The 26,746-nt window shown below is 43.1% G+C and overlaps 1 protein-coding gene across 4 annotated transcripts; it reads left to right on the plus strand.

Moving 5' to 3' along the window:
• Window positions 1-447: 447 nt before the first annotated feature.
• Window positions 448-25,423, plus strand: LOC120060323 (60 kDa lysophospholipase-like). Of its 4 annotated transcripts, XM_039009529.1 has the most exons (18): window positions 448-759; window positions 6,523-6,661; window positions 8,618-8,653; window positions 11,104-11,215; window positions 11,510-11,635; window positions 11,724-11,807; window positions 16,503-16,629; window positions 16,734-16,846; window positions 17,817-18,002; window positions 18,091-18,204; window positions 18,481-18,600; window positions 18,919-19,014; window positions 20,537-20,700; window positions 22,359-22,445; window positions 22,870-22,969; window positions 23,141-23,206; window positions 23,776-23,799; window positions 24,224-25,423. In XM_039009529.1, the coding sequence occupies exons 1-18, from the start codon at window positions 480-482 to the stop codon at window positions 24,266-24,268; spliced, it is 2,019 nt and encodes a 672-aa protein (XP_038865457.1). In that variant the 5' UTR covers window positions 448-479; the 3' UTR covers window positions 24,269-25,423. The 4 variants fall into 4 exon arrangements, with proteins under 4 accessions (XP_038865457.1, XP_038865458.1, XP_038865459.1 ...); XM_039009530.1 differs by lacking the exon at window positions 23,776-23,799; XM_039009531.1 differs by lacking the exon at window positions 8,618-8,653.
• The last annotated feature ends 1,323 nt before the right edge of the window (window positions 25,424-26,746 follow it).

The raw sequence follows: 26,746 nt of genomic DNA on the forward strand, positions 1-26,746 counted from the left end.
AAATAACAGCAACGTTTATATCCCAGGCCAAATTAGCTAGTAACTGCAAGCTAGCTAGCTAAATTCTCATAAATGTTTAATGCTTTTCGACCTGTCCCCAAATTAATATAATTGGTACAGAGTTTGTTTTGATATTTCAGTGTCGTGATCGCGGTCTGGGTGGACATAATCAATTTGCGCACGATGGCGCGGGTCTGGTTTGGGCATGGTGTTAGTCTCACTGTTATCATTGCATTGCATGTGCATTGTTTTAACTTGGAAAAACATTTGGGGCAATATTATCATTGTGAATCATTATATTTGCTTAGGTTTATAATACAATCAAGCAGATTAGTAACATTACAGTTCTGATATAGCTACGTTTCTCTGTAAATTGCGTTTTGGCACTTCACAGCACCCTCTGTCATTGGTAGCAGTCTGTCACTTTAAGAACATCCCTCTTGGTTTGACTTGCACACTTCCCCCGCTGTCTAGGAATCATGGCGGAATGTAAAAAATCTACCTCATGTCCGTCTCCAGCTTCAGAAATGACCTCTCTCGCTAGAGCTTTGTCCCATTCAAGGTTGAGTCAACCTGATCAGTCTGATGTGTTCAAATCGCAGACTTCTGTTTACCGGAGCAATGTTGCACAGCCAGGCCGACGGAGTAGGTTATCGAGCAGCAACAGTGTTGAGTCTCTGGATGTGAGCCTCTGTGCTGAAGCGCGAGTCTTGGTCATCAACACCGGAGGAACTATCGGGATGATGTATCATAATAACGGTAAAGAGGTTTTGACCGGTACTTTTAAAATGTATTTGTTGTTGCCCAAACAAAGTACATTTATTTGATTTGAATGATGCTGTGTGACGCGTGTTGATGGAGGAAACTTGCTAGCTACAGTCGCAGTGTATTCATTACACAGACGAAACATTTTGCAACAGAAACCATTTACTCCAAACAAAAAACTATTGCAACGGAAACGATTTAAGTTTATATTGGTCAAATTCTGGTAGGTCCCTCTCCGTTTCCTCCCGTTTGGTTCTTAAACGGTAAACTGTTTCCGTTGCGAGACGTTATGAATACACCCCCTGCACTCAGGGGTCGCGTCTCGTGAGTGTCAAATTAAACTGCTGCTACACTTGTTTTGTAAATTATAATAATAAAACACTTAGACGTAATTATCTACCTGTAGAACAGGGATCATGGAACCGCCACCTGTCCCAGACCTGCTGTTTTCAACTCTTAATGATCGGCTATGAAAAGCCAACTAAAAATTATTCATGATTTATTATTTGACCATGCTTGTCACTTATGAACATTTTGAACATCTTGGCATAGTTCTGTTATAATCCCCACCCGGCACAGCCAGAAGAGGACTGGCCACCCCTCATAGCCTGGTTCCTCTCTAGGTTTCTTCCTAGGTTTTGGCCTTTCTAGGGAGTTTTTCCTAGCCACCGTGCTTCTACACCTGCATTGCTTGCTGTTTGGGGTTTTAGGCTGGGTTTCTGTACAGCACTTCGAGATATTAGCTGATGTACGAAGGGCTATATAAAATAAACTTGATTTGATTTGATCATCAACTAGATTCAGCCGCGGATGGTCGTAGGGTGGAACATATTTACAAATAACTGCAAATTGATAAACAAGAAGCCCAAACAGAGATAATATGTGACAGTCATTTCTAACATGAATCGTTGTTGTATATGATCACGTGTCTCTCTATTACGCGTGGGAATACTTGGGAACACAGTTACAAAATTTAAGGCACTTGAGCTGATTTCCTGGTGTTTTTACAGTTGATTTTTTTTATTTAACCTTTTATTTAAGTCCTTTAAGAACAGATTCTTATTTGTCTATGGGAGTCCCAATCACGGCCGGTTGCGATACAGCCTGGAATCGAACCAGGGTCTGACGGGGCTATCACTGAGATGCCTTAGACCACTGCGCCACTCGGGAGCCCAACAATAAGCATAAAAAAATAAAATTTTTCTTCTGGAAACGTTGGGGGGAATAAAACCGGACACATTTGGGCTGCCAGTAGGGGAATCCTGCTGTAGAAGGTCATGTGAACTTCTTGCAACATATATTCGTTGCACCTTGAAGATCATGATCATGTTTGTCCATGCATGGTTAGTAAAGATTGTATGATGGATTTGAGAACACACACACTGTGGATGGATGTGTACTGCCCTAACGGTCAACTAATGATTAACTAGCTATGACGTACAAAATTAGGCAACAGCAGGACTCAGCTTCATAATATTATGTTTGTTTAGGGTACAAGATAACCAAAAGTATTGTTTGTTTTAGTACTTAACTGTCCAATCAGTCCCAGTTGACCTAAATGATCGTGTTCACCACAAACCTTTGCCAGTTTAGAATGTGAATTTGAGGAAAAGATCAGCTGAATCAGGAGCTTTCATCCACACACCCTTAGAAAGATAATTACATTTCCAATACAACACTGGAACTTTTATCTGCCCATCTTTTCAACTCCAGTCTTTGGAGAGAGAAACGCTCAGCCCCCGTAATAGTGGCAGAGAGTCCCAGTGGGGAGACGGCAAGGGCGGTTCATCACTCCAGTGCCTTGCCGTTCACCTACACTCAATCATAGGACCTTCTGAAGAGATGAGTCTTCAGTAAAGACTTAAGTTCGAGACCAAGTCTGCGTCTCACATGGAGAGACAGACCATTCCATTAAACTGTAGCTCTATAGGTGAAAGCCCTGCCTCCAGATGTTTGCTTAGAAAGTCTAGGGACAATAAGGAGGACTGTGTCTTGTGACCGTAGCGTATGTGTAAGTATGTATGGCAGGGCCAAATCGGAGAGATGAGTATGAGAACGTCCATGTAGTGCTTTGTAGTTTAGCAGTAACATCTTGAAATCAGCCCTAGCATTAACAGGAAGAAGGTGTAGAGAGGCTAGCACTGAAGTAATATGATACATTTTTGGGGGTTCTAGTCAAGATTCTAGCAGCCATATTTAGCACTAGCTAAAGTTTATTTAGTGCTTTATCCAGGTAGCCGGCGAGTAGATAGATGCTAAAACGGAAGGAAGGAAAACCAAAGGCTCCTCTTTCCTGTATAATTATTTTCCTGGAAAGGGAAATGGAGAAAGAATGAAGATTCCTTCGTGGGCCAAGGAAACGTTAACTATCAAGCATTTTGGATCAAATGTCTTCTGAATGAGATCTCTAGGCTAACCAGCCCTTCTCATTTCATTCAGCATCCACTACTGTGGATGGTACTTGGAGTAAACACTAGACCATAAATAACATGGCCATAGTTTCTAGGTCTACCGTTTTCACACCATTCCAAAGGTTCTGTTTGGAAGTCCCAAGATTTGTCTATATGCAATCTTTCCATCTACTGTAACCAGTGGCTGGTGGTCCACTTTTCACAGGTCCTAATTTTAGTCAGCAGTTTATTCCAGTGGCTTGGACTCAGGTTTCACTCCTCTCAGCTGCTGTGCCTCATCTCTCCCATTGAAACGCATTAGCAGTCATGTGCCAGTGTGACACTTAGCCTGCAGCCTTCTCCCACTCAGGCTACTTGGGGACTAATTTCTGGAAATAGGCACTCAGTGGTAACTGACTTCACCATTGAAGACCCAGGCTCTGTTGTTGGTTTATTAAATTAGCATATTCTGGTAGGCTATTGACCTATGATGAGTTATATAAGACATTTCCCAATACATGAATGATTAGAACTATATTCCAAACAGCCTGCTTTTCATAGTAGAAAGAGGAGGAAGGGAAGCGCTACTAAGGTACACTATAGTAGATTTTGGTAGATAGAAGGTGCTCTTTGGTAAAAGGGGTAAATTGGTCATCAAAAAGAAAGGAGGACCAAGGCACTCTTCATATAATTAATTAAAATGCCTTTATTAGTATGGCATGTTCAATAGAAACAGTTTTTTAAAAACCGACGCGTTTCGGCTGCATGGCCTTCGTCAGGGAGTACAGAAAAAGAGAATACAATGTCCTCTTTTGAAAGGCTTTTCCAATTAGCCCTAATTAGAAGAGGGAGTGGTTACAAAATTGGACAGACCTAGTAAGCAATAATATACACATTAAAAGGTGAAATACTGTAGCTATGTTATCATAAGCATACAACTCCAAGCTAGAAGTATCAGAACACTTAGAAAGGTAGTTCTAACCTTAAATATGACTGGGAGAAGTGTCTAGAATAAGAAAGCAATATATTCCATAGTACACTAGAACACAGCAAAACATGAACAACAGTCTAAACATAGCTGAGGGCAATTGAGCAAAATGTCCACTAGATGACAGCAAATGGACCTATCACGACCCTACAGGAAGGGTGAGAAATCCATATCTTCATTTAAACCAGGGTATTTAGTGGCCTGTAGTTTGTAAATCCAAAAACTTTCCCTTTGGTTTAACTGTTTAAGACGGTCCCCTTTTCTAATAGAGGCCGGAATATGATCAATACCCATAGCTTGTAGGGAGGCAGGGTTGCCATGGTGTAAGGACTTGTAGTGCTTTGCCATTGGGTAGTCTTCATTGCCTACCCGTATGGCGAACTTGTGTTCCGCCAAGCGATCTTGAAGGCGTCTCTTTGTCCGTCCAATGTAGAACACCTTGCACTGTGGACATTCCAATCTATAGATGACATGAGTGGTTTTGCAGTTAATGAAATGCTTGACGTAATACTCCATTTTGGAAGCTGTGTCAACAAAATACTTTTTCTGTGCAATATTTCTGCAATGGTTGCACTGGTTACATTTAAAAGAGCCCTTGGGTTTGTGGTCAAGCCAAGTTTTTTGAGAGTCACCCGGAAGATAACTGTGGACTAATTTGTCATTTAGGGTAGGACATCTCTTAAAGCTTATGACTGGTGGTTCAGGAAAGACTTGACGTAGTAGCGTATCACTTTGGATGATTCCCCAATTATTTTTAATGATTCTTTTAATGTTCTCTGCTTCAGTGCTGTATTTTGTAACAAAATACACTCTCTCTGATGTATCACGAGGCACTCCTCTTCGTAACAAGTTCTCTCTGTCAAGTAATCCAGCCCTTATACCTGCATCTTTCAGGACCTGAACGCTGTAGCCCCGATTCAAAAAGCGATTCTCCAATTCAGCAGATTTGACACTGTAGTCTGTTTCCTGATCGCAAATTCTGTGGACTCTTTGGAATTGGCCATATGGAATATTCTCTTTTAGCCTTTTGGGGTGAAAGCTGTGTGCCCTCAGAATGGTATTCCCATCTGTAGGCTTCCTAAAGATTGATGTGTGCAAACAACCTTTGTCATTTTTACTAATGTCGAGGTCCAAAAAATGAATGTTATCCTTGCTGTACTCCATAGTTAGTTTGATGTTAGGGTTAATGCTGTTAAGGTATTGGTGGAAGGAAATAAGTTCATCTTCTGAGCCGGACCAAAACAGGCAAACATCATCAATATAGCGTCCCCACCATATAATCCGGTCAAAGAAATGGTTATTAGAAGGATCCAAAATGAAGTCATTTTCCCATTTACCCAAGTACAAACCAGCGTAGGAAGGGCTGTAGCAAGCTCCCATGGCACATCCTTTGACCTGTTTAAAAATACGTTCCTGGAAGATAAAGATGTTATGATTAAGAGTCCATTCAGTCAGTGAGACAATGAATTCTGTAGGAGGCATCTCAGTTTCAGGCCGGGTACTCAGAAAATGGTGCATCGCTGCCAAACCTTGTTGACGCTCAATGGTGGTGTATAGAGACTCCACATCCATGGTGACTAAAAAGGAAGCTGTAGCTATATTGTTCAATTCCTTAATTTTGTTCAACACATCTGTGGTATCTTGAAGATGGGCTGGAAGTGACATCAGAAAAGGCTTAATAAAGTAATCAATGTACTTAGAGATGGGTTCTGTCAGACTTTCATTACCACTAATGACTGGTCTGCCTGGGGGATTTTTGTGGATTTTTTTGTGGATTTGGTAACCACTCCCTCTTCTAATTAGGGCTAATTGGAAAAGCCTTTCAAAAGAGGACATTGTATTCTCTTTTTTTGTACTCCCTGACGAAGGCCATGCAGCCGAAACGAGTCGGTTTTTAAAAAACTGTTTCTATTGAACATGCCATACTAATAAAGGCATTTTAATTAATTATATGAAGAGTGCCTTGGTCCTCCTTTCTTTTTGATGAGCCTGCTTTTCATATTGATGTGATTCTTACATTGGCTTCTAGGGTTGAGTATAATACAAGGCATGATTTACTGGGAATAGTAAACCTGGGCTACATTCGATAGCCAAACGCTTTCGTAGCCAAACCTTATTGAACGTTGCAGATAGAAATGCCACGAATAGAGCTGACGTGAAACCTTATTCTACATGTCAGAGAGTGTGTGTTCTACATAGCATATTCCTATCTGAATGCTCCAAAATGTTGCGTACTGCCACCCTCTTTTCAAAAGTAACACCACACTCAGATCTATGTAGGCTATTATTGGGCTCACCCTTCCTGTACTCTGATTAGTTATGTTGCTCTGTACACTAATGGCAACACATTCTTTCTCTCTGTCTCTCTCTCATCCACAGTGCTATCCCCAGAGCCTAATGCGTTAGTGAAGGCCCTGCGAAAGCTTCCCATCCTCCATGATGAGCAGTATGCCCTGCAGACCCGTATGTACGACTACTACAGCACCAGTGGCCCACCGGAGAACACCCTTGTCCTGCCGTAAGTCACCCATACACTCCACCTCCCCCCTCACCCCACTTCTCCTGGGCTCCTCTGCAGCCTTCTATTTCTGTTTATTCTGGGGGTTTTAACTTTGTCTTTGCTGTTATTAATATATAGGCTAGAGTTAAATGTTGACATGGTTTACTTTATTGTACAGTCTTCGTACAATCATTCTAACTGTGAAAAGATTACTATCCATGTAACACATCATCACTGTAGAAAACGCAACCTTGTGCTATTTGACTGACAAACTTCAGATGGAGAGCTTGGAGTTTGATACAGATGATGATAAAATTAGAGTAGAGTAATAGTAGTCAGTCTTTAACTGGTCTTATAGAAATATGCGAAGGGGACCTCAACCTACCGGTTCTACCGATACATACATTTTCACGCCCTTACCATTTCTTTACACAGGAGATGAGTGTGTATTGTAGGGATGCAACGGTACACAGTGTGTTATCGAACCGTTCAGTACGCCCCGTACGGTTCAATATGCACACGTGAACAGCAGAATTACGGTATGCCTGTCATCTTCCTATAATTTCCAAAATGTTCTTATTGCTGCAGACTACACGCACGTTGTATATTCAGATCCAGAGAACCAGACGCGCTGTTTGTGGCCATTAGGGGGCTCCTGAGGGCTGACAAACTTTACTCCACAGCAACGTCTCAAAATGTAGTGACCGCAACCCCCTCCCTGTTAAACAACTAATGGACGATTTGTAATGACTTCTCAGTAGGAAACCTCTCTAAAGGGGCCCCATGAAGAGGGGGGGGAACTAAAAACAAATATCTCATCTCCGTGACAATGGCAAGCGCTAGCGAGACAGAGAGAAGCACATTTAAAGAGGCACTGCTGTCTTTCAAATCCGCTGTGTGGGAACATTTTGGATTCAATGGTCAATACGATGACGAGGGTAAGAAGACCATAAACAAACAAAGTACAGTCTGCAAGCGTTGCTTTGCCACTGTCGGCTACTCGAGTGGAAACACTTCTAACGTGTGTCATTTACGTCGCCATCACCCGGCCGTGATTACCCGGCCGTGAGCTGGAGCAAGGAGAGTCCACTCGTTAGCCAAAACAACAATCTCTCGCTGCTGCCTTCCAACAACAATTTGTGAAAAATTCAGAAAAACAAAGAAAAAACGATAGCAGTGGGAGTATTCATAGCTGTAGATTTGCAGCCCTATTCAGTGGTTACTGATTCGGGATTTCATCACCTGATGAAAAAAATAATAATAATTACTGCGTTACAAGGTCCCCTCCCGCACACATTTCAGCAGAAAATGAATTCCCAAACTCTATGAAACATCACGGAGAGAAATTGAAAAGGAATTGACACAGACACCCAATCTAGCTCTCCACTGATAGTTGGACCTCCAGAGCAACTCAAAGCTAACTCACTGTGACGGTTCACTATGTACTGGATTGGGAGATGAAGAGCTACAGGTTGTCAAAGCGAAGAAGCACTTTTAATTCTAATGTTTTTCTTCCCTTGATTTCATACAGTAGAGACAGAAACTAGTCAGTCATGCTGCCATTTTTCTGGATGGAAAGTTTGATTTGTCTATAGGCAAAATAAAGAGTTCATTGTTTTAAGGGTGATGTGTTTTTATTATTTTCTTAAATATAAAGATAGCGAAACCGTACCATTAGCGTGGCCCACAATCCGTGATACCTACCGTACTGTGGGCCCACGGTACCGTTGCATCCCACAAGACTGAAGCTCTGCTTCCTGTTTTATAACCATTGACAGCTTTTATTTCAGGGCTTTTTCAACCTACAAGGCAGGATAAAGGTTGACATCCTCCCCCAAAATCTGTTCACTATGATGCCTCCATAGCAGTAGGCCTACAGGATATACAATGCTTGTTAGGGGATATCATACAAACATTTCTATTCCCTGCATGCCTGGGAACATTTCACTCTAAAACTGTCTGTTGTTTTGACAGGATGCCGACACACCTCGCTGATGAACTATCAAAAAGGTCCTGAAATACTGGTAGCATACTGTGTGCCTGCGCTACGCTGTGTGGTTTGAATCCTCTGTATCCGTCCCGCCTGGTGTCAAACAGTGCCTGGCAGGAACAGTTTGCTGCTGTTGTCTGTGTGAACCTGTCAGGGAGTGATCATTGGAGCACAAACCTGCAGGGAGTTGTGCTGCAGCATTTCAGTAGCGGTGTTCACTCCTGCCTGACATTCTACCCTTATTCCCTCTCTTCAGGTACCACACCTCGCTCCCACTGGAGGGAGCTACTCCCATTGGTTCATGTCTAGCTAAAACCAGTGCAGAACAGTCAAGTTCTCATAACGTTTCTGTAATGTTACAGTAGCAACCCCAGGAGTGTTGCTGCTGCCAGAGAGAGAGAATAGGCCTGAAAGGAGTTGCTGGTGCCACGCTGGCAGAGAGCGAGTCTATTCTATGTTGAGCGTGTTTGATTCCTGTAGTCTGGTTCTCAGTGCGTGTGTTCAGGAGCAGCGAGAGGGCCCTCTGCTGAATATGGTCCTGGCAGGTCGTATCCGAGGGTTGCTGGCTATCGCTCCTCCAAATGGAGGTTGCCTGAGCCCAGGCCAATGCACCCTGGGTCAAATCCCTCCCAGCAACCTCCTCTCCTTTCTGGGCCTGCGATGCCGCGGGCATTTGGGGCGCCCCTGCCTGCCTGCCTGCTTGCTAATCTCTACACAGAGAACCAGCACAGGGCTCAGTCCCTCCACCTAAAACCCACTCAGAGCAGTTCAGACCCACAGATATAGAGACTGGAGGGGGCAGGGTGGGGCTGGGTTATAGGGGACAGATAAGAGAACTACACAAGCGTGCTATTTTAAAGCTGTTTGCGTGAAGGGGGGATGGTGGCACTGTGCCTGCTTGGATCATGGTAATATTTGTTTGGAGGACTGCCATGTCACCTCCATAGCCTTCTACTCCTCATCGCTTCAACAGTCTCACAGGAGATTCATAGGACGTATGGATTCAGATTCCGTCCCACAGACAAATGTATCAGTCTCTTTAGGTTTTCAGTGTAATTTCAGTAGTTGATTCAATCATCCTCTTTCCTCCTTGCTTCTGTAAGGTTACTTTTCATTATTACCATCATTATGTTCCTTTTTGTGGCTTCAAGTTAATGTTGATTAACGTACTAGCTGTCACCAAACATTGCTATTAAATGTCCCTAATGCCTGAGTTATTTATTTTATATATTTGCTTTGCAGTGAGCATGTGCAGTGGACTTGAAATAACATTGACAAAGCTAATGTCAATATATCCTAACATTGATTCAATTTTTTACATTGTGTTGGAGTAGGAAGTTGGTTTGTTGATTTGTTTAACAGCTGAGTGAAAAGCAGTAGTGAGATTCCCTGTGGGAAGCCTTCACCCCAACCTCCCATTTGCCCCTGTCACCACTCTGTTCCTCATTAGCAGGCCAGGCCACAGGGCAGCATCCTACCCAACCCTCGATATGCTAATACCCGTTTCCCTGCCACACCGTCGGCTATACCAGGAGATAAGTTAATAATTGGTGATTTGAATATTGTTTCCAGCGGCACTATCACTTTAATATTATCAACAACATATGTTTGAGGATTGTGTCTGGAGCCAGGGCTAATTAGGTGGGTGTCTTTGGTTAGGTGATGATGGGTAAGCTTGCTATTTCCCCTGTTGTTCTATTGAACCCCCAATAATGGGGGTTCAATGGTTTGCACCCTCCGCCCTCCAGTGTCCTGTCCCATGTCTTAAAAAGGGAGATTAAGAGGAAAATCTTTGCACAGCTGCTTAGCCTAGGCACAATCTCTTAATAGAGCTCAAGCAGGAGAATACGGGACGCCAACGTTACCTCCATCTAGAGGACATATTAATATGCATGGGAGGCCAGGATGAGCTGCCCCCGTCTAATTAGAACATGGGGTCTCGCTCTCGAACACACCCCTTTTCAACCCCCCCTCCATACTCCCAAAAGGCACCCCTTACCCCTCAGAACGCACGCAAAATAGTAACTCCTCATACAGCATCATAGACTTCCCAGGGAGTCGCCCCCTCCCTCATGTCTGTAATTCACACCCAGCGCTTAGGAACTGGTTTGGGCACCCTGCTGCTGAAACAGAAGGCCCAACCAAATAGACTTTGTCTCGCTTCATAAAGTAGGTTAGGCTTGTTTCAGTCTTTTCCTTTATCTTCAGCCTTTTCCTCATGTAAACAGAACCGGCTCCATGTCTTAATGAGTTTGTAAAGTAAGCGGAACAACCAAGACAAAAAAAGAGAGGTGTCTCTACACCCCTAAAGGGATTTCCTTTTTTTATGTAATAGCCACATTTATTTAACCTGGATTGTTTATGTGTCTCAATGTAAACTGTCTGCTCTGTTGTAGACAGAGTTTCTTTGGGTGTTTTCTGAAGATTTGGTTGTTATAGGATGATTATGACTCAACTTGTCTTTTCCCAGGCTGTGTAAACAAAATAAGAGGATAGTGTACACTGTTTTAGAGTACAGCCCCTTGCTGGACTCTTGCAATATGACCACAGATGACTGGGCTACAATTGGGAAGGACATTGAGGTACTTGGTGTGGTCATTTTATTTATCTTGCACTTCACCCTAACATTAACCATAACCCTGACTTTTACCATTTACATAAGCAGAGGCATTATAATGCAATAACACACCAATTTCACATCATTCACTGAAGTAAAAATCCGTTGTCCCTTTCCTTTTATGTAAATGTAATGTACAGCTTTTGTATTAAATACAGTACTTATTTCAAGTAGCCTGTGGCAAGATGTAGGCTACACATTTTGACCTTGGAACCTTTGATTAAAGTCTGATCCTGTTCTCTTTGTCTCTTGGTTCCAGAAACACTATGAGAAGTATGACGGTTTTGTCATTCTCCACGGCACGGACACCATGGCCTACACAGCATCTGCTCTGTCCTTCATGTGTGAGCATCTGGGGAAGCCTGTCATCCTCACCGGCTCCCAGGTACACCTGCCATCCTTACAGCTAAACTGCTTCATATAGTTAAGATAACAGAAGGGTGAAATGTTGATGTATGTATGACCTCTTGCAGGTGCCGATCTATGAGATGAGGAACGATGGAAGAGACAACCTGTTGGGGGCGCTGCTGATCGCTGGTCAGTTTGTCATTCCTGAGGTGAGTAGAGGAGGGAGGGACACCTCTTGGAGCAGCACTCACACACACCTGACTGCATGTCACCTGCACTTGTTTTTGAATGCAATGTAGTTGAATCATCTAGGCAAAATATCATCCTATTCCAAGTTGCACATTTTTAGATGAGAACAACTACAGTGGGGAGAAAAAGTATTTGATACACTGCCGATTTTGCATGTTTTCCTATTTACAAAGCATGTAGAGGTCTGTAATTTTTTATCATAGGTACACTTCAACTGTGAGAGACGTAATCTAAAACAAAAATCCAGAAAATCACTTTGTATGATTTTTAAGTAATACATTTGCATTTTATTGCATGACATAAGTGTTTGATACATCAGAAAAGCAGAACTTAATATTTGGTACAGAAGCCTTTGTTTGCAATTACAGAGATCATACGTTTCCTGTAGTTCATGACCAAGTTTGCACACACTGCAGCAGGGATTTTGGCCCACTCCTCCATACAGACCTTCTCCAGATCCTTCAGGTTTCGGGGCTGTCGCTGGGCAATACGGACTTTCATCTCCCTCCAGAGATTTTCTATTGGGTTCAGGTCTGGAGACTGGCTAGGCCACTCCAGGACCTTGAGATGCTTCTTACGGAGCCACTCCTCTGTTGCCCTGGCTGTGTGTTTCGGGTCGTTGTCATGCTGGAAGACCCAGCCACGACCCATCTTCAATGCTCTTACTGAGGGAAGGAGGTTGTTGGCCAAGATCTCGCGATACATGGCCCCATCCATCCTCCCCTCAATACGGTGCAGTCGTCCTGTCCCCTTTGCAGAAAAGCATCCCTAAAGAATGATGTTTCCACCTCCATGCTTCACGGTTGGGATGGTGTTCTTGGGGTTGTACTCATCCTTCTTCTTCCTCCAAACACGGCGAGTGGAGTTTTGACCAAAAAGCTCTATTTTTGTCTCATCAGACCACATGACCTTCTCCCATTCCTCTTCTGGATCATCCAGATGGTCATTGGCAAACTTCAGACGGGCCTGGACATGCGCTGGCTGGAGCAGGGGGACCTTGCGTGCGCTGCAGGATTTTAATCCATGACGGCGTAGTGTGTTACTAATGGTTTTCTTTGAGACTGTGGTCCCAGCACTCTTCAGGTCATTGACCAGGTCCTGCCGTGTAGTTCTGGGCTGATCCCTCACCTTTCTCATGATCACTGATGCCCCACAAGGTGAGATCTTGCATGGAGCCCCAGATCGAGGGTGATTGACCGTCATCTTGAACTTCTTCCATTTTCTAATAATTGCGCCAACAGTTGTTGCCTTCTCACCAAGCTGCTTGCCTATTGTCCTGTAGCCCATCCCAGCCTTGTGCAGGTCTACAATTTTATCCCTGATGTTCTTACACTGCTCTCTGGTCCTGGCCATTGTGGAGAGGTTGGAGTCTGTTTGATTGAGTGTGTGGACAGGTGTCTTTTATACAGGTAACGAGTTCAAACAGGTGCAGTTAATACAGGTAATGAGTGGAGAACAGGAGGGCTTCTTAAAGAAAAACTAACAGTTCTGTGAGAGCCGGAATTCTTACTGGTTGGTAGGTGATCAAATACTTATGTCATGCAATAAAATGCAAATTAATTACTTAAAAATCATACAATGTGATATTCTGGATTTTTGTTTTAGATTCCGTCTCTCACAGTTGAAGTGTACCTATGATAAAAATGACAGACCTCTACATGCTTTGTAAGTAGGAAAACCTGCAAAATCGGCAGTGTATCAAATACACTGCTCAAAAAAATAAAGGGAACACTTAAACAACACAATGTAACTCCAAGTCAATCACACTTCTGTGAAATCAAACTGTCCACTTAGGAAGCAACACTGATTGACAATAAATTTCACATGCTGTTGTGCAAATGGAATAGACAAAAGGTGGAAATTATAGGCAATTAGCAAGACACCCCCAAAAAAGGAGTGATTCTGCAGGTGGTGACCACAGACCACTTCTCAGTTCCTATGCTTCCTGGCTGATGTTTTGGTCACTTTTGAATGCTGGCGGTGCTCTCACTCTAGTGGTAGCATGAGACGGAGTCTACAACCCACACAAGTGGCTCAGGTAGTGCAGTTCATCCAGGATGGCACATCAATGCGAGCTGTGGCAAAAAGGTTTGCTGTGTCTGTCAGCGTAGTGTCCAGAGCATGGAGGCGCTACCAGGAGACAGGCCAGTACATCAGGAGACGTGGAGGAGGCCGTAGGAGGGCAACAACCCAGCAGCAGGACCGCTACCTCCGCCTTTGTGCAAGGAGGAGCACTGCCAGCGCCCTGCAAAATGACCTCCAGCAGGCCACAAATGTGCATGTATGACCGTTTGAGCAGACACATGCACATTTGTGGCCTGCTGGAGGTCATTTTGCAGGGCGCTGGCAGTGCTCCTCCTTGCACAAAGGCGGAGGTAGCGGTCCTGCTGCTGGGTTGTTGCCCTCCTACGGCCTCCTCCACGTCTCCTGATGTACTGGCCTGTCTCCTGGTAGCGCCTCCATGCTCTGGACACTACGCTGACAGACACAGCAAACCTTTTTGCCACAGCTCGCATTGATGTGCCATCCTGGATGAACTGCACTACCTGAGCCACTTGTGTGGGTTGTAGACTCCGTCTCATGCTACCACTAGAGTGAGAGCACCGCCAGCATTCAAAAGTGACCAAAACATCAGCCAGGAAGCATAGGAACTGAGAAGTGGTCTGTGGTCACCACCTGCAGAATCACTCCTTTTTTGGGGGTGTCTTGCTAATTGCCTATAATTTCCACCTTTTGTCTATTCCATTTGCACAACAGCATGTGAAATTTATTGTCAATCAGTGTTGCTTCCTAAGTGGACAGTTTGATTTCACAGAAGTGTGATTGATTTGGAGTTACATTGTGTTGTTTAAGTGTTCCCTTTATTTTTTTGAGCAGTGTACTTGTTCTCCCCACTGTATATCACATTTCTCTCTCAAATGAATGTGTGTTCATACTATTGTCCATGCTGTTGACATTTGTCTAGCTTTTTAGCCTGCTTCGGTATTAAGTTGATGCGACTGGCTATGTCCTCCCTGATTGATAAAGGTGTGAGGGTGAGCTTTGTTGGCAGACAATAGGCACCAAAAGCCTTAAACCACTTGTCTAACAAGACTGTTCAGTAAAGCATGAAGGTGTGAGTGTCGCAATACAGGACCTGAAACTGCCAGATGAGACTTCAGAGTTGTCAAAGCATGTTTATCTTTAAGAGAGTAACAAAATGTACACAATCTCTGGGGCCTTTATATAATGCTGTATCTAGACAATGTGCTACTATCGATAAAGATGGAATGATACATTTTAAATGAAGATATGAGGAAAATGTGATTGTAATTGTGTTTTATCAATTGGTTTGTCATATGCTCTGTTAAATCAATAGCACAAAATGGCTGTGACTGTTGAAGGGAGCGTACAAAGTGTACAAAACATTAAGAAGACGCTTTTTCCATGACAGACTGACCAGGTGAATCCATGTGAAAGCTATGATCCCTTATTGATGTCAATCAGTGTAGATGAAGGTAAGGAGACAGGTTAAAGAAGGATTTAAGCCTGGAGACAATTGAGACATGGATTGTGTATGTGTGCCATTCACAGGGTGAATGGGGAAGACAAAACATTTAAGTGCCTTTGAACAGGGTATGGTAGTAGTAGCCAGGCACACCACTTTGTGTCAAGAACTGCAATGCTGCTGGATTATTTATTTTTTACGCTCAACAGTTTCCCATGTGTGTATCAATAATGGTCCACTACCTGAAGGACATCCAGCCAACTTGACACAATGTGGTTAAGCATTGGAGTCAACATGGACCAGCATCCCTGTGGAACACTTTCGACACCTTGTTGTGTACACTCAGTATATATACTATAACAGTAGTACAGGGGTAGACAACCCTGTTCCTGGAGTGCCGCAGGTCAAATCAAAAACATGAAGTGCCTGCAGCACTCCCAGACCAGGGTTAGAGGGGGAGAGAGGCTGACAGAACAATGGGCCTCAGGCTCTTGTCAAGGTATCTCTGCGTTAAAATTGACTTTGATAAAATGCTATTGTATTCGTTGTCCATAGCTGCCCATACCATAACCCCACCTCCACAATGGAGCACTCTGTTCACAACGTTGACATCAGCAAACCGCTCGCCCACACAACGCCATACACGTGGTCTGCGGTTGTGAGGCCGGTTGAACGTACTGCTAAATTCTCTAAAATTACATTGAAGGCGCCTTTATAGTAGAGAAATGAACATTCAATTATCTGGGAACAGCTGTGTAGGACTTTCCTGCAGTCAGCATGCCAATTGCACACTCCCTCAACTTGAGACATCTGTGGCATTGTGTTGTGACAAAACTGCACATTTTAGTGGCCTTGTGTCCCCAGCACAAGGTGCACCTGTGTAATGATCATGCTGTTTAATCAGCTTCCTGATATGCCACACATGTCAGGTGGATAGAATATCTTGTCAAAGGAGAAATGCTCACTAACAGGGATGTAAACAAATGTGTGCACAAAATTTGAGAGAAATAAGCTTTTTGTGTATATGGAACATTTCTGGGATCTTTTATTTCAGCTCATGAAACATGGGACCAACACTTTACATGTCGCATTTTATATTTTGGTTCAGTGTATATGCTTAATAATGATGTCTTAGGAGGTTTCATTCATTCTCCATCTGCGTCTCTAGGTTTGTCTGTATTTCCACAACAAGCTGTACCGGGGCAACCGTGTGACCAAGGTGGATTCTGGGAGTTTCAATGCCTTCAATTCTCCTAACCTGGCTCCTCTGGCCAATGCTGAAGTGGATATTAAAAGTAATCAAGTGGTGTAATACTGGGTCTGTCCTGTTATGTGTTTATATCTTTGACGTGGCTGATGGATTGATGTTTTCACTGAACTCTTTCCCTCTCCCCTGCAGTTAACTGGGACACGGTGTGGAGAGCAAACACAACCTCGCGGTTCAGAGTGAGCACTCAGATGAACCGTAACGTGGGTCTGCTGAGACTCTTCCCAGGCATCACTGCTGTGACTGTAAGAGGCTTCCCAGGGTGGGGGTGAGAAGGGGTGGATAGTGGCTCTGCCCTGATTCTGTTGCCTATTCAACCACATCATTAAATCACAACAGTCTTCCTACTTCTGATATACAGTAATAGTGAAAGTAATACCCTATTGTAGAAAGACTAAATCAGAACAGCCATTTGGGGCCATATTTATCTAAAAGTCTTCATTGTAGCTCTGTTGTGGTGAATCCTCTCATGCAGGTCCTACTGTGTTTTCTGACGAACCAGCATCGTGTGGGCGTTCCAAGTGGTCTGCATACAGCCGGGAGCTGCTTTGGGGCTGCCAGCGGCGTTTAGTCCAGTGAAAAATGAGACAGGGTTATGGGGCATGTCCAATTACCTGCTAAAGACGAGGGGCTTGGCACAGACACTTAAACACTTAGATACGCCTCCCTCGCTACAGATTGAGGGGAGGATGGCTTTACGGTCTCAATCTGGTCCCTCTGCCGACACTGGCCATGATGCTTTTTTAAATTTGCTATTATCTGCTTCTTTGATTATGCATCAGTGTCTCCTCTGCCTTCCATGGTCTCTGCCAGCATGGGGTTTATTTTGGGGTTCTGTGTTGCACACATTTTTGGCAAGCTAGCCGCTTGATCCGAAATCCAATGGAAGATAACTTGCTATGATTCCCTCCCTCCCACAAGTTAGGTCTAAGGACCATTGCCAAGTGAAATGATGCTGTCTCTGAACACCTTGAAGTTAATGGTTCCCCCTGCCTGGCCATTTGAGCCATCTCCTCTCCAGATGCCAGAGCTGGTGTTTTAAAAGAGAGATCCTAGACCCAGTGAATCACCCTGGGGGACATATGCACCAGATGGGTTGAAGGGGGTTCTGGGCAGGTTGTTAACCCGATCCTAGCTTCATACACTCCTTCTTTGTCCACAAGCCAGACTGAGATGGCCGCTCATCTCGCTGTCTGTGTCTGTGTGTGTGTGCAGGTGAAGTCCTTCTTACAGGTGCCCATGGAGGGCATTGTCCTGGAGACGTATGGTAGTGGAAACGCCCCTGACAACCGTGCTGACCTGCTTGAGGAGTTCCGGAATGCCACAGAGAGGGGCGTGATCATGGTCAACTGCACCCAGTGTCTGAGGGGTTCTGTCACCACATCGTACGCCACCGGAAAGGTACCCCAGAACACTGTGTTCAGTGGGAGTGGGAGAGTGCACATGATGTGGATGGATGTGTGTTAACATGTCTTCCTGATCCCCTCAGGCCTTGAGTGATGCAGGACTGGTGGCAGGCTGTGACATGACTCCTGAGGCTGCCCTGTGCAAGCTGTCCTACGTGCTGGCCAGGACGGACCTCAGCATAGAGGCCAAAAAAAAGGTAGGAGTACCAGTAAAAACACACTCATTACCTCACTACACTTTGTAGGCCCCTTATTCGCTTCAAAAGCTTTTCTATGTCAACATTAGCCTGAACTTTAGAGTGACATCTGTGTTAGTCCTATTTTAAGAAGAAAATAATGGCAATAGATGGCAGAGATGATTCACATGCGGATAAAGGTCATAGTGACATGATGGTGTATTCCTTGATCATGCTTGTCTGTGTTGACTGTTTGTGTGTTATCTGTCCTTTGTTGTCTCTGTTGTACCTGTCCAGATGCTGAGTCAGAACCTACGGGGAGAGATGATCGCTGACCTGCAGGGGGCCAAGCTCACTCTGAGCGACAGTCGCTTCATCCAGGTCATCGCCAAGTCCCTGAGCATCAGCTGTAAGGAGGTGAGGCCACCGCACAGCCAACCACATCACACACACTGTCACCACCATTGAGTCTGCTGGGTTACTTTCCAACTAACATGTTTTCATTGGGCTCTGGCTTATCTGATAGGACAGAGCTCCCAATGAAGTACAACAAAAACTACTTTCTCAAGTCATTGCAATGCCCAGCGGTAGGGTTTTTTCCAAAATGTTAAATCCAATTTTTATAGTGTATTTTTATCGGCGTCACTTACAACACGTTACATAAAGCATTTCTCTACTGATTGTCAGTCTTTGTATTGACATGACAGCTGATGGTTTTTCTGCTGATGTTTCCAGGAGCTAGAAGCTGTCCGGGATGCTCTGACCCCCACCTTAGCTTGTGCCGCTTCTATGTTGGGAGACGTGGAGGCCTTGGATGCCATAAAGGAGATGGTGAGGAACCATATACGTAAATACAACATGTCTGTTAGTAAAAAGAATCACTGCAACAACTGACCTCACATACTATCAGGAGGGGGAGAAGAAAACACCTGTTCTAACGACATGATTACAGGACTGTAGGACAGAGTTCAAACCATATGTTTGTGTGTTCTAAGACACATTTCCATACTGATACCACAGACTTTGCACTGCACCATGAACGTCACATATGTTATGATGACCTGACTGGTTCTGCTACATTCACTGGCTCAATGCAGAATGCAGATAGATGCCTAGTAGCCCAAATTACTCTCAAAATCCAATGTTAAATACCAGTTCTATCTATTCCTGTTCCACTCTGAAGACTGTGTTCACCTAGCCTGCTTGGTGAAAAGAATACAGCACATTTGATTTTCTTTTACGAGACCCCTTATGTTGAAGGTCAATTTACCCAGTAGGGAGTTTAACAACACTGAAATACTATTTAACTTCATTTTTTCACAATGACCCCTAATCTAGTTCTCTAGGTAGGGTTAATTTACTTGTAAAACAAAAAAACTCTGTACTTGACCTGCAAGTTGACCTTTGACCTTGACCTTTGTGCTAGATACAAATGGTATTTTATGCAGTAAAGGTCTAACCATGACTATCTCAAGGATATAAGTATGTTTTCCTTGTGATGTTCAGAGGCCGAAGGACAGTGATCTGAAGTTTGACTAAAAATGAGCTTAAAATGTTATTTGATTTATGACTTTGGTGTAAGTATCAAATATTTAGTGTATTGGGTCAAATTGACCCAGAATATCATCAGTGAACAGGGTGAAAGAGAAATGTGTGTGCTTGTATTACTCCCTCAGTCCCACGCTACAGTTGGTTGAACCGGTCAGTGCAGTACATACCAAAGATACCTGCCGAGTTTCATCAAATGGCAGACAGTAACTCAGTAGTCATACTGTGTTAGATGTAAAGATTGATTTTGATATGGCTTCCTTTGCAGTGAACTTTTGACATGAGAATGATTGCCTTGTGTTTCCAGGCAATTAAATGTTATATAACATACTTATTTGGGAAATTAGCTTATTTTATAAGGGATATATTTAAGTAATAAGGCCCGAGGGGGTGTGGTATATGGCTAATATACCACGGCTAAGGGCTGTTCTTAAGCACGACTCAACGTATATCGTCCGTATATCACAAAACCCCGAGGTGCCATATTGCTATTATAAACTGGTTACCTACTTAATTAGAGCAGTAAAAATAAATGTTTTGTCATACACGTTGTATACGGTCTGATATACCACGGCTGTCAGCCAATCAGCATTCAGGGCTCGAACCACCCAGTATCAATTCGAGATGACTGTCACCATTCAGAAAGGTGTGCACCAGGTCAATGTGTAGCACAACATTCACTACATGGGTTTGATACCTCAATACATGGTTTTAAAATACACAGTATAACGATGGCAGCGTAATATTGATTTATTATTTAACCTTTATTTAACTATACAGTATGAGATGTGTTTCTTGTCATCAGGGCAGTAACCTAAGTCTGGGGGATTATGATGGACGTACACCTCTGCACATCGCTTCCTGTGAGGGCCACCTCAAAGTGGTGCAATATCTACTGAGCCAGGGCGCCACTGTCTACGCCAAAGATCGCTATGGGGACACACCCCTGCGCAATGCTGTGCGCTTCAGGTAGGATTGAGCTAACATGTGGGCCAAGACGAGAGCTTTACATTTTGGGGGGGGTGGCTGAGGTGCATTGAGGAATAGAGGGATGGGTGTTGGAAAATGGAGTATGATATGTACTTAAAAGCTTTGCCTCTACAGTTGATGTTCACCCATCCCTTATGATTCAAGCCCCCAGTAGCCCATTCTAACTGATGGTTTCTATCTGCCCAGGGAGGGGGGTGTGCATCACACAGTAATGATATCATTCACACAGAATTAAGTGGGGCATTTGAAATCCCCCTTTGGCCATTAACAACCTCCTTATATTTCCATGGCAGTCTTTAGAGGGAATAGTGTACAAACAGTAGGCTGTTAGACTGCAGCTCATTACGGTGTCTGAGGCAGGGAGTCTGGGCCTGCTAAATTACTATCATGTCCAGGAGGGGGGACTGCTACTGGGTCTTTCAGGTGGGGGTTGAAACTAGAGGTGTTCTGATGGAGTTGAGGCCACCACAATAATTAGCTGCTAGTTGTAATCTGCAAATAGCGCCAGTATTTATTTTCACCCAAAGTTGTTATTTTCATGTATTTATTATCATTCATTGACATTGCCGTGTGCTCATTGCTTGGGGACTGTAAGACATTCAAGGCTGCAGTCTTAAATATAATGCTGTGGGTGCCTCAAGGAGAAATACACAAGTGTGTACACTTGTACAGGTGTGTGTGTGTGTGTGTGTGAGAGAGAGAGAGCGAGCACCGAGAAAGGTGGCTGAAAACCGTTGGCAGGGCAGGCACAGGCATGCCCATGTTGACTTGGAACTGAAGGACAGAGGGTTGCAGAGTGGGATTTTCAACCTGGCAGCATAATTAACCTCAGACACCTGTGTGCTTGGGGAAATAGCCTTGTCCCATTCTGGCTCTCTTACGCTGTCAAAATCACTAAGTCTCTATGATAATGCAATATGTTCCATTTTGTAACAGTTACAGTACTTGCAATAAATAACAATTTATGGAATTTGTTAGTTTTTTAGGCTTTATGCCATTTTAAGTTTAAACCACATTTCAAAAGCCACCTTCCTTATGACCATATAAGGAGTGAAACTGAGTGGAGTGGCTTGAACCAGTCTTACCTGTCTGTCTTCAGTTTCATGGATGATAGAAACTGTGACTAGTCTCTAACAAAAGGACTGGAAATACATTAGCCTTGGCTTGCCACTGTCTCTATGGCTAAACCTTATCTCAAAGTGTCCCTTGTTCTGGCCATCTTTAGAAATGTCTCTGTTTGAGGAGTGTGCCAACTTGGAGCTGTGCCTTTTGCCCCCCCATTGTGTAGTGTATCCTTGAAACTGCTGACACGTTCTGTTAAAACTCCATGTGTGGGTGGTTAACTGGAACTTGTCCCTACTCGTTTAGCACCCAGTCACAGTGCCATAACCGGTCACTGTCAGCAGATGTTTGAAAACTAGAAATATGACTAATGCACGTTGCAGTCCTAATAAATCAGACCTCAAACAATGGATCAGTACTGTTCCACCTTATGGATTCAGTTGACTCTGACTCACACTGTGTGATGTTGATTTTCTTTCTACCTTTCATCTTTTTCTTGATTCTAGTACACTGTGTATAGCATCTGTATTTGAAAAGGGTCGGTCATATCTATGCGTGTGTGTCTGTCCATCCAGACACAAAGAGGTGGTGAAGCTGCTGAGAAAGACTGGAGCTCATTTCTCCAGGGATGAGTTGGAGGATGCCGGCTCAGAGCTGTGCAGGTGAGAAACACACAGCGCTTTCTCACACATGCATTGCCCAAGACTGATCCTGCATAGTTTGTGCAGGTACGACCAGTTGTCCTAGTTGTCTTGCCATAAACACTCGGAATGCTCCCTGACCACATAGCTTCAGACCTCTGCAGCATCCAAACATCACCACCACCACAGAACCCTGAATTGCTCCGTTTAACTGATATCTCTTTTTAAAAAGTGAATATTTTGTCTGTTACTGGAGCAAGGCCTTTCTCTGGAAGCAAACAAGCACACACAGTCCTATTCAGAATCAAATAGCGTGTTTATTCTAAGATTATGCTATAAAACCTGATGTTATTACTGTAGATATCTGATTGCTTGTTTAGTCCCTTTATCATGAAACCTCTTGAATATCAACCCTCCCAATGAATTATCTGGTACTGTGTTGCAGTCTAGCAGCCAGTGCTGACATTGAGGGCCTGGAGATGTGGCACCTGGCCGGGGGAGACCTGGACACACCAGGCTACGACGGGCAGACGCCGATGGAGGTGGTGAGTGTTTGGGACTGGGAGCCTCTCTCCAACTTACAAACATGGATAGTAAAGGATGTGTACTGTAAAAGTAAACCAGACTAGTTATGTAACATGGATAGTAAAGGATGTGTAGGGTAAAAGTAAACCAGACTAGTTATGTAAGATGGATCATTAGGTTTTCTCTCTTAGGCTAAGGCTGTGGGGAATGAAGTTGTGATTGACTTCTTACACCAGGTCAGCCAGTACCACGCCCAGGTAAGAGATGGACTATGATCTAGCTTTACGGTTCTCCTTTGTGCTCCTCCAACAGCGTTCATCTCTGCCTCAATTAAGAGAGCTTAGCTCCCCGACTTGAGCTCACTGAAATCAAACGAAGTGAATTTGTCAGTTTATATTGTCTGACGAACCTAAACCAGTTCAGCACACTGTATTATCCGCTTTTTTTCTATCTTCAACTTGTTACAATTTCCTATTTATTAAAAACCTCCTAGTCACCACTGTTTTTCCTCATCAGTCAGATAAAAGTAATGAGGTAATCCATCTTCGGTCATTTTACTTTTCAACATGAGAATGAGTCTCATCTCATCCTTGTATTAACAGATTTGACTGAGTTTTTATAGATGTTTATCAGATTAGCAATATATTTACTAAAACATTACTATGATCCATGCTTGTGAATGAATGGTGTGGCATGAAGCTTCCAAGAGGTAGCCTATAAATTAGATTTGACATATAGGTTTGTAAAACCATGTAGGCTACAGAATAGGGACGTAGTTTCAACTTTGCCATGTGGTCCAAATACATGTTTTTTTTCTTACTTCCAGCCTCTGTTTAAAGATGATGCTGAGGTAAGTCTAGAATGGCCACAGCTAGCTCTATGGATTCTCCTGTGCGTGGTGGTCGTACCTTTGTCTCCTCTCATTGTATGGTGATGTGTTGCATCTGAGTATGACCTACATAAGCATCACTCGTTGTAGCCTGGCTTGAACAGGTGTTTTCAAAAAGGCTGCCTGGTTGAGTTTGATTAGACAGTGACACAAAACTTTGCAGTTGTAGTCTGCCTGGCTTTTGTGATTTGTTCCTGTGATGGCCTCTAAGCTGTGTTGTCTGGTATGATGACCGCCTGGTTAGATGTTTACTCTGAGATGCATTGTTGATTAGTAGCAGAGATTGCACAAAAAGCCTTCATTTGATGTTATCACTGCTGCTCTTTGTATTGAACAGTACTGCTTGAAATTCAGCTCTTAACTGTTTTCCCCTTGTGTGTTTCAGAATGGAGAATACATTGAGTTCTCAGCCTGTCCAAAAGAATCCTGAAGACCAAGATCCTCACCTCTTACCTCTCCATTTTACTCTCTTACGCTGGACATTTGCACAAGCTTGCAGATTAACAGTTTTTATTTAGATTCATCCATACCATTTACAATTGATATATTTGCGATAATCTCATATACAGTTGGTAAACTGTAGTTGTAAAAGCACTAGTAGCACAACATTGGATATCAAGTAATATGGATGCACTGTGCCTAGAACAAGCAGCACTATATCTGTTTGTTTTGTATGTACCACAGTATATGATGCATGTGGAGCAATTCACTCTAATATGAATTATCAGAGATCATTGGAAGCACAGGGTAGAATGTTGTTCTTTATACTAGGCATTTGATTGGTAGAATGCTGTACCTTTATGAAACACTTAGAGACATTTATTCTAAACGGAAATCATTGTGTGAATAACTGTTTGCCTATATGTTTATAGTCTCACTTAGACTGCATGAATGATACATTTCTTCCACCTCCTGAAAGTACAGGTATCTGAGGTGTTTCCTGTTTATAAAACAGGACAATTATCCCTCTGTTCTGCTTCCACACAGCTCCTAGCATCCAAACCCAGGGTCCTCTATAGTTGATAAAAGCATCTGCTAAATTAAATTTTTATCTAAAGCAACTTGCAGAGACAAACGGTTACTCCAATCAAAGTGAAATTCCAACCCACATTGTCTTCTATAGTTGGGGTTGTGTACTACATCTTCTGCCTTTGTCTCATCCTGCTTACTTGTTTCCTTACTCTAACAGCCCGGGCAGAGAGACCAATGTCATATAGCTGGACATCACTTCAGCTGTTATCCAATAACTGTTACTCAGTGCTACGCTCCTCTACTCTCTATGTTCATGGTCAATTAACTATTTGATTCAATTAAATGTCAACATTCATTAGTATGTGTCAATCCATGTCATGGTTTTTGTCATGCATATTTGTACTATTGTGTAACTAGTAGAAAATGTATCATAACTTAATACTCGACTGTGATTAAATGTATACATCTATGCTGTATCTGAAGCACACAGGTTTGTGGACAATAGGATGTTCTCTGTTCGTTTCTACCGTTCAAAAGTTTGGAGTCACTTAGAAATGTCCTTGTGCTTTTCTTTCAAAAACATATTTTGTCTATTAAAATCATTGATCAGGAATACAGTGTAGACATTGTTAATGTTGTAAATGACTATTGTAGCTGGAAACGGCTTTAAAAAATGTTTTATGCAATATCTACATAGGCGTACAGAGCCCCATTATCAGTAACTATCACTCCTGTGTTCCAATGGCACTTTGTGTTAGCTAGTTCAAGTTTATAATTTTAAAAGGCTAATTAATCATTAGAAAACCCTTTTGCAATTATGTCAGCACAGCTGAAAACTGTTGTTCTGAATAAAGATGCAATAAAACTGGCCTTAGACTAGTTGAGGCTAGTTTCTGGCTCAAAATGGCCAGAAACAAAGAACCTTCTTCTGAAACTCATCAGTCTATTCTTGTTCTGAGAAATGAAGGCTATTCCATGTGAGAAATTGCCAAGAAACTGATGATCTCGTACAACACTGTGTACTACTCCCTTCACAGAACAGCCCGTTTTGTTCTGTTTTAGTTTTGTCACTAGTAGTTTCTGGTTTTTGTGACTGCTGCTTTATTGCTGTAAGAGGTTGAGAAGTTGCCAGGAGAGATGGTGAATGTCATGCAGTTCATTTATAGAACATGTACTTCAATAAAATACTTTTGTAGCCAGCAATGAAATCTGTATTTTGACATAAACATGGGGAATGTCAGACTCACACAATTCTCAGATGAAGTCTCAAACATATTTCAATAATTACCTATCTGATGCTTTTCATATGAATTGGAATATTTGTATTCTGTTATTGGAGGTCATTTTCATTGCCTAGCTGAAATCCTTGCATTCTCCCAAGGAGATCAATGTGAATAGTAAGGGGTTGGTGCTGCACAGCACTCATGTAAACTAGACACATAGCCATAGGCTGATAAGCCCCTTCCCCCTGTTGGAACAGAATAGGGGAGTAGTGTGTGTGATAAAAATGTGAGATGTTTGCATTATCTATGAATATGGATAAAGAATCATAATTCAAGACTACTGTTCTATTGCGCCTCAAAGTTAAGCAACCCAAGACATTCAAAAGTATGCTGCCTAGTGTTTGCCTTGCCATTAGTGCAGAATTTAATCTAGCTGTATTAGTCCATTAGACTATGTACTATAATAGGCTACATTTGTATATACACATCAGATAAATATTTAGCAAGGACCATCATTCTTTGTTTGGTACAGAGTTGATACTTCAGAACATTTCCAGCAACGTGCAGAGAGTGAGTGACTACACTTGGCGTCGTCATCAGGGCGGCTGTATGTTGTACAACACAGGTTGCAGGTGGAACCCAGCTCAGCCAGTCAGACCTGCATGGCCTTCATTCCTCGCTGAATGAAAAGATTGTGTGAACCTACCCCCAAA

Source organism: Salvelinus namaycush, chromosome 15 (genome assembly GCF_016432855.1).
Source record: "Salvelinus namaycush isolate Seneca chromosome 15, SaNama_1.0, whole genome shotgun sequence".
NCBI classification, from domain to species: Eukaryota; Metazoa; Chordata; class Actinopteri; order Salmoniformes; family Salmonidae; genus Salvelinus; species Salvelinus namaycush.

Bases quoted from the DNA above. Each gene is read 5' to 3' on its own strand.
- LOC120060323 (XM_039009529.1), top strand. From the start codon at position 480: ATGGCGGAATGTAAAAAATCTACCTCATGTCCGTCTCCAGCTTCAGAA. The intron at 22,970-23,140 runs GTGAGTGTTTGG...TTTCTCTCTTAG, and splicing joins GGCAGACGCCGATGGAGGTG to GCTAAGGCTGTGGGGAATGA. The intron at 23,800-24,223 runs GTAAGTCTAGAA...TGTGTGTTTCAG, and splicing joins TGTTTAAAGATGATGCTGAG to AATGGAGAATACATTGAGTT.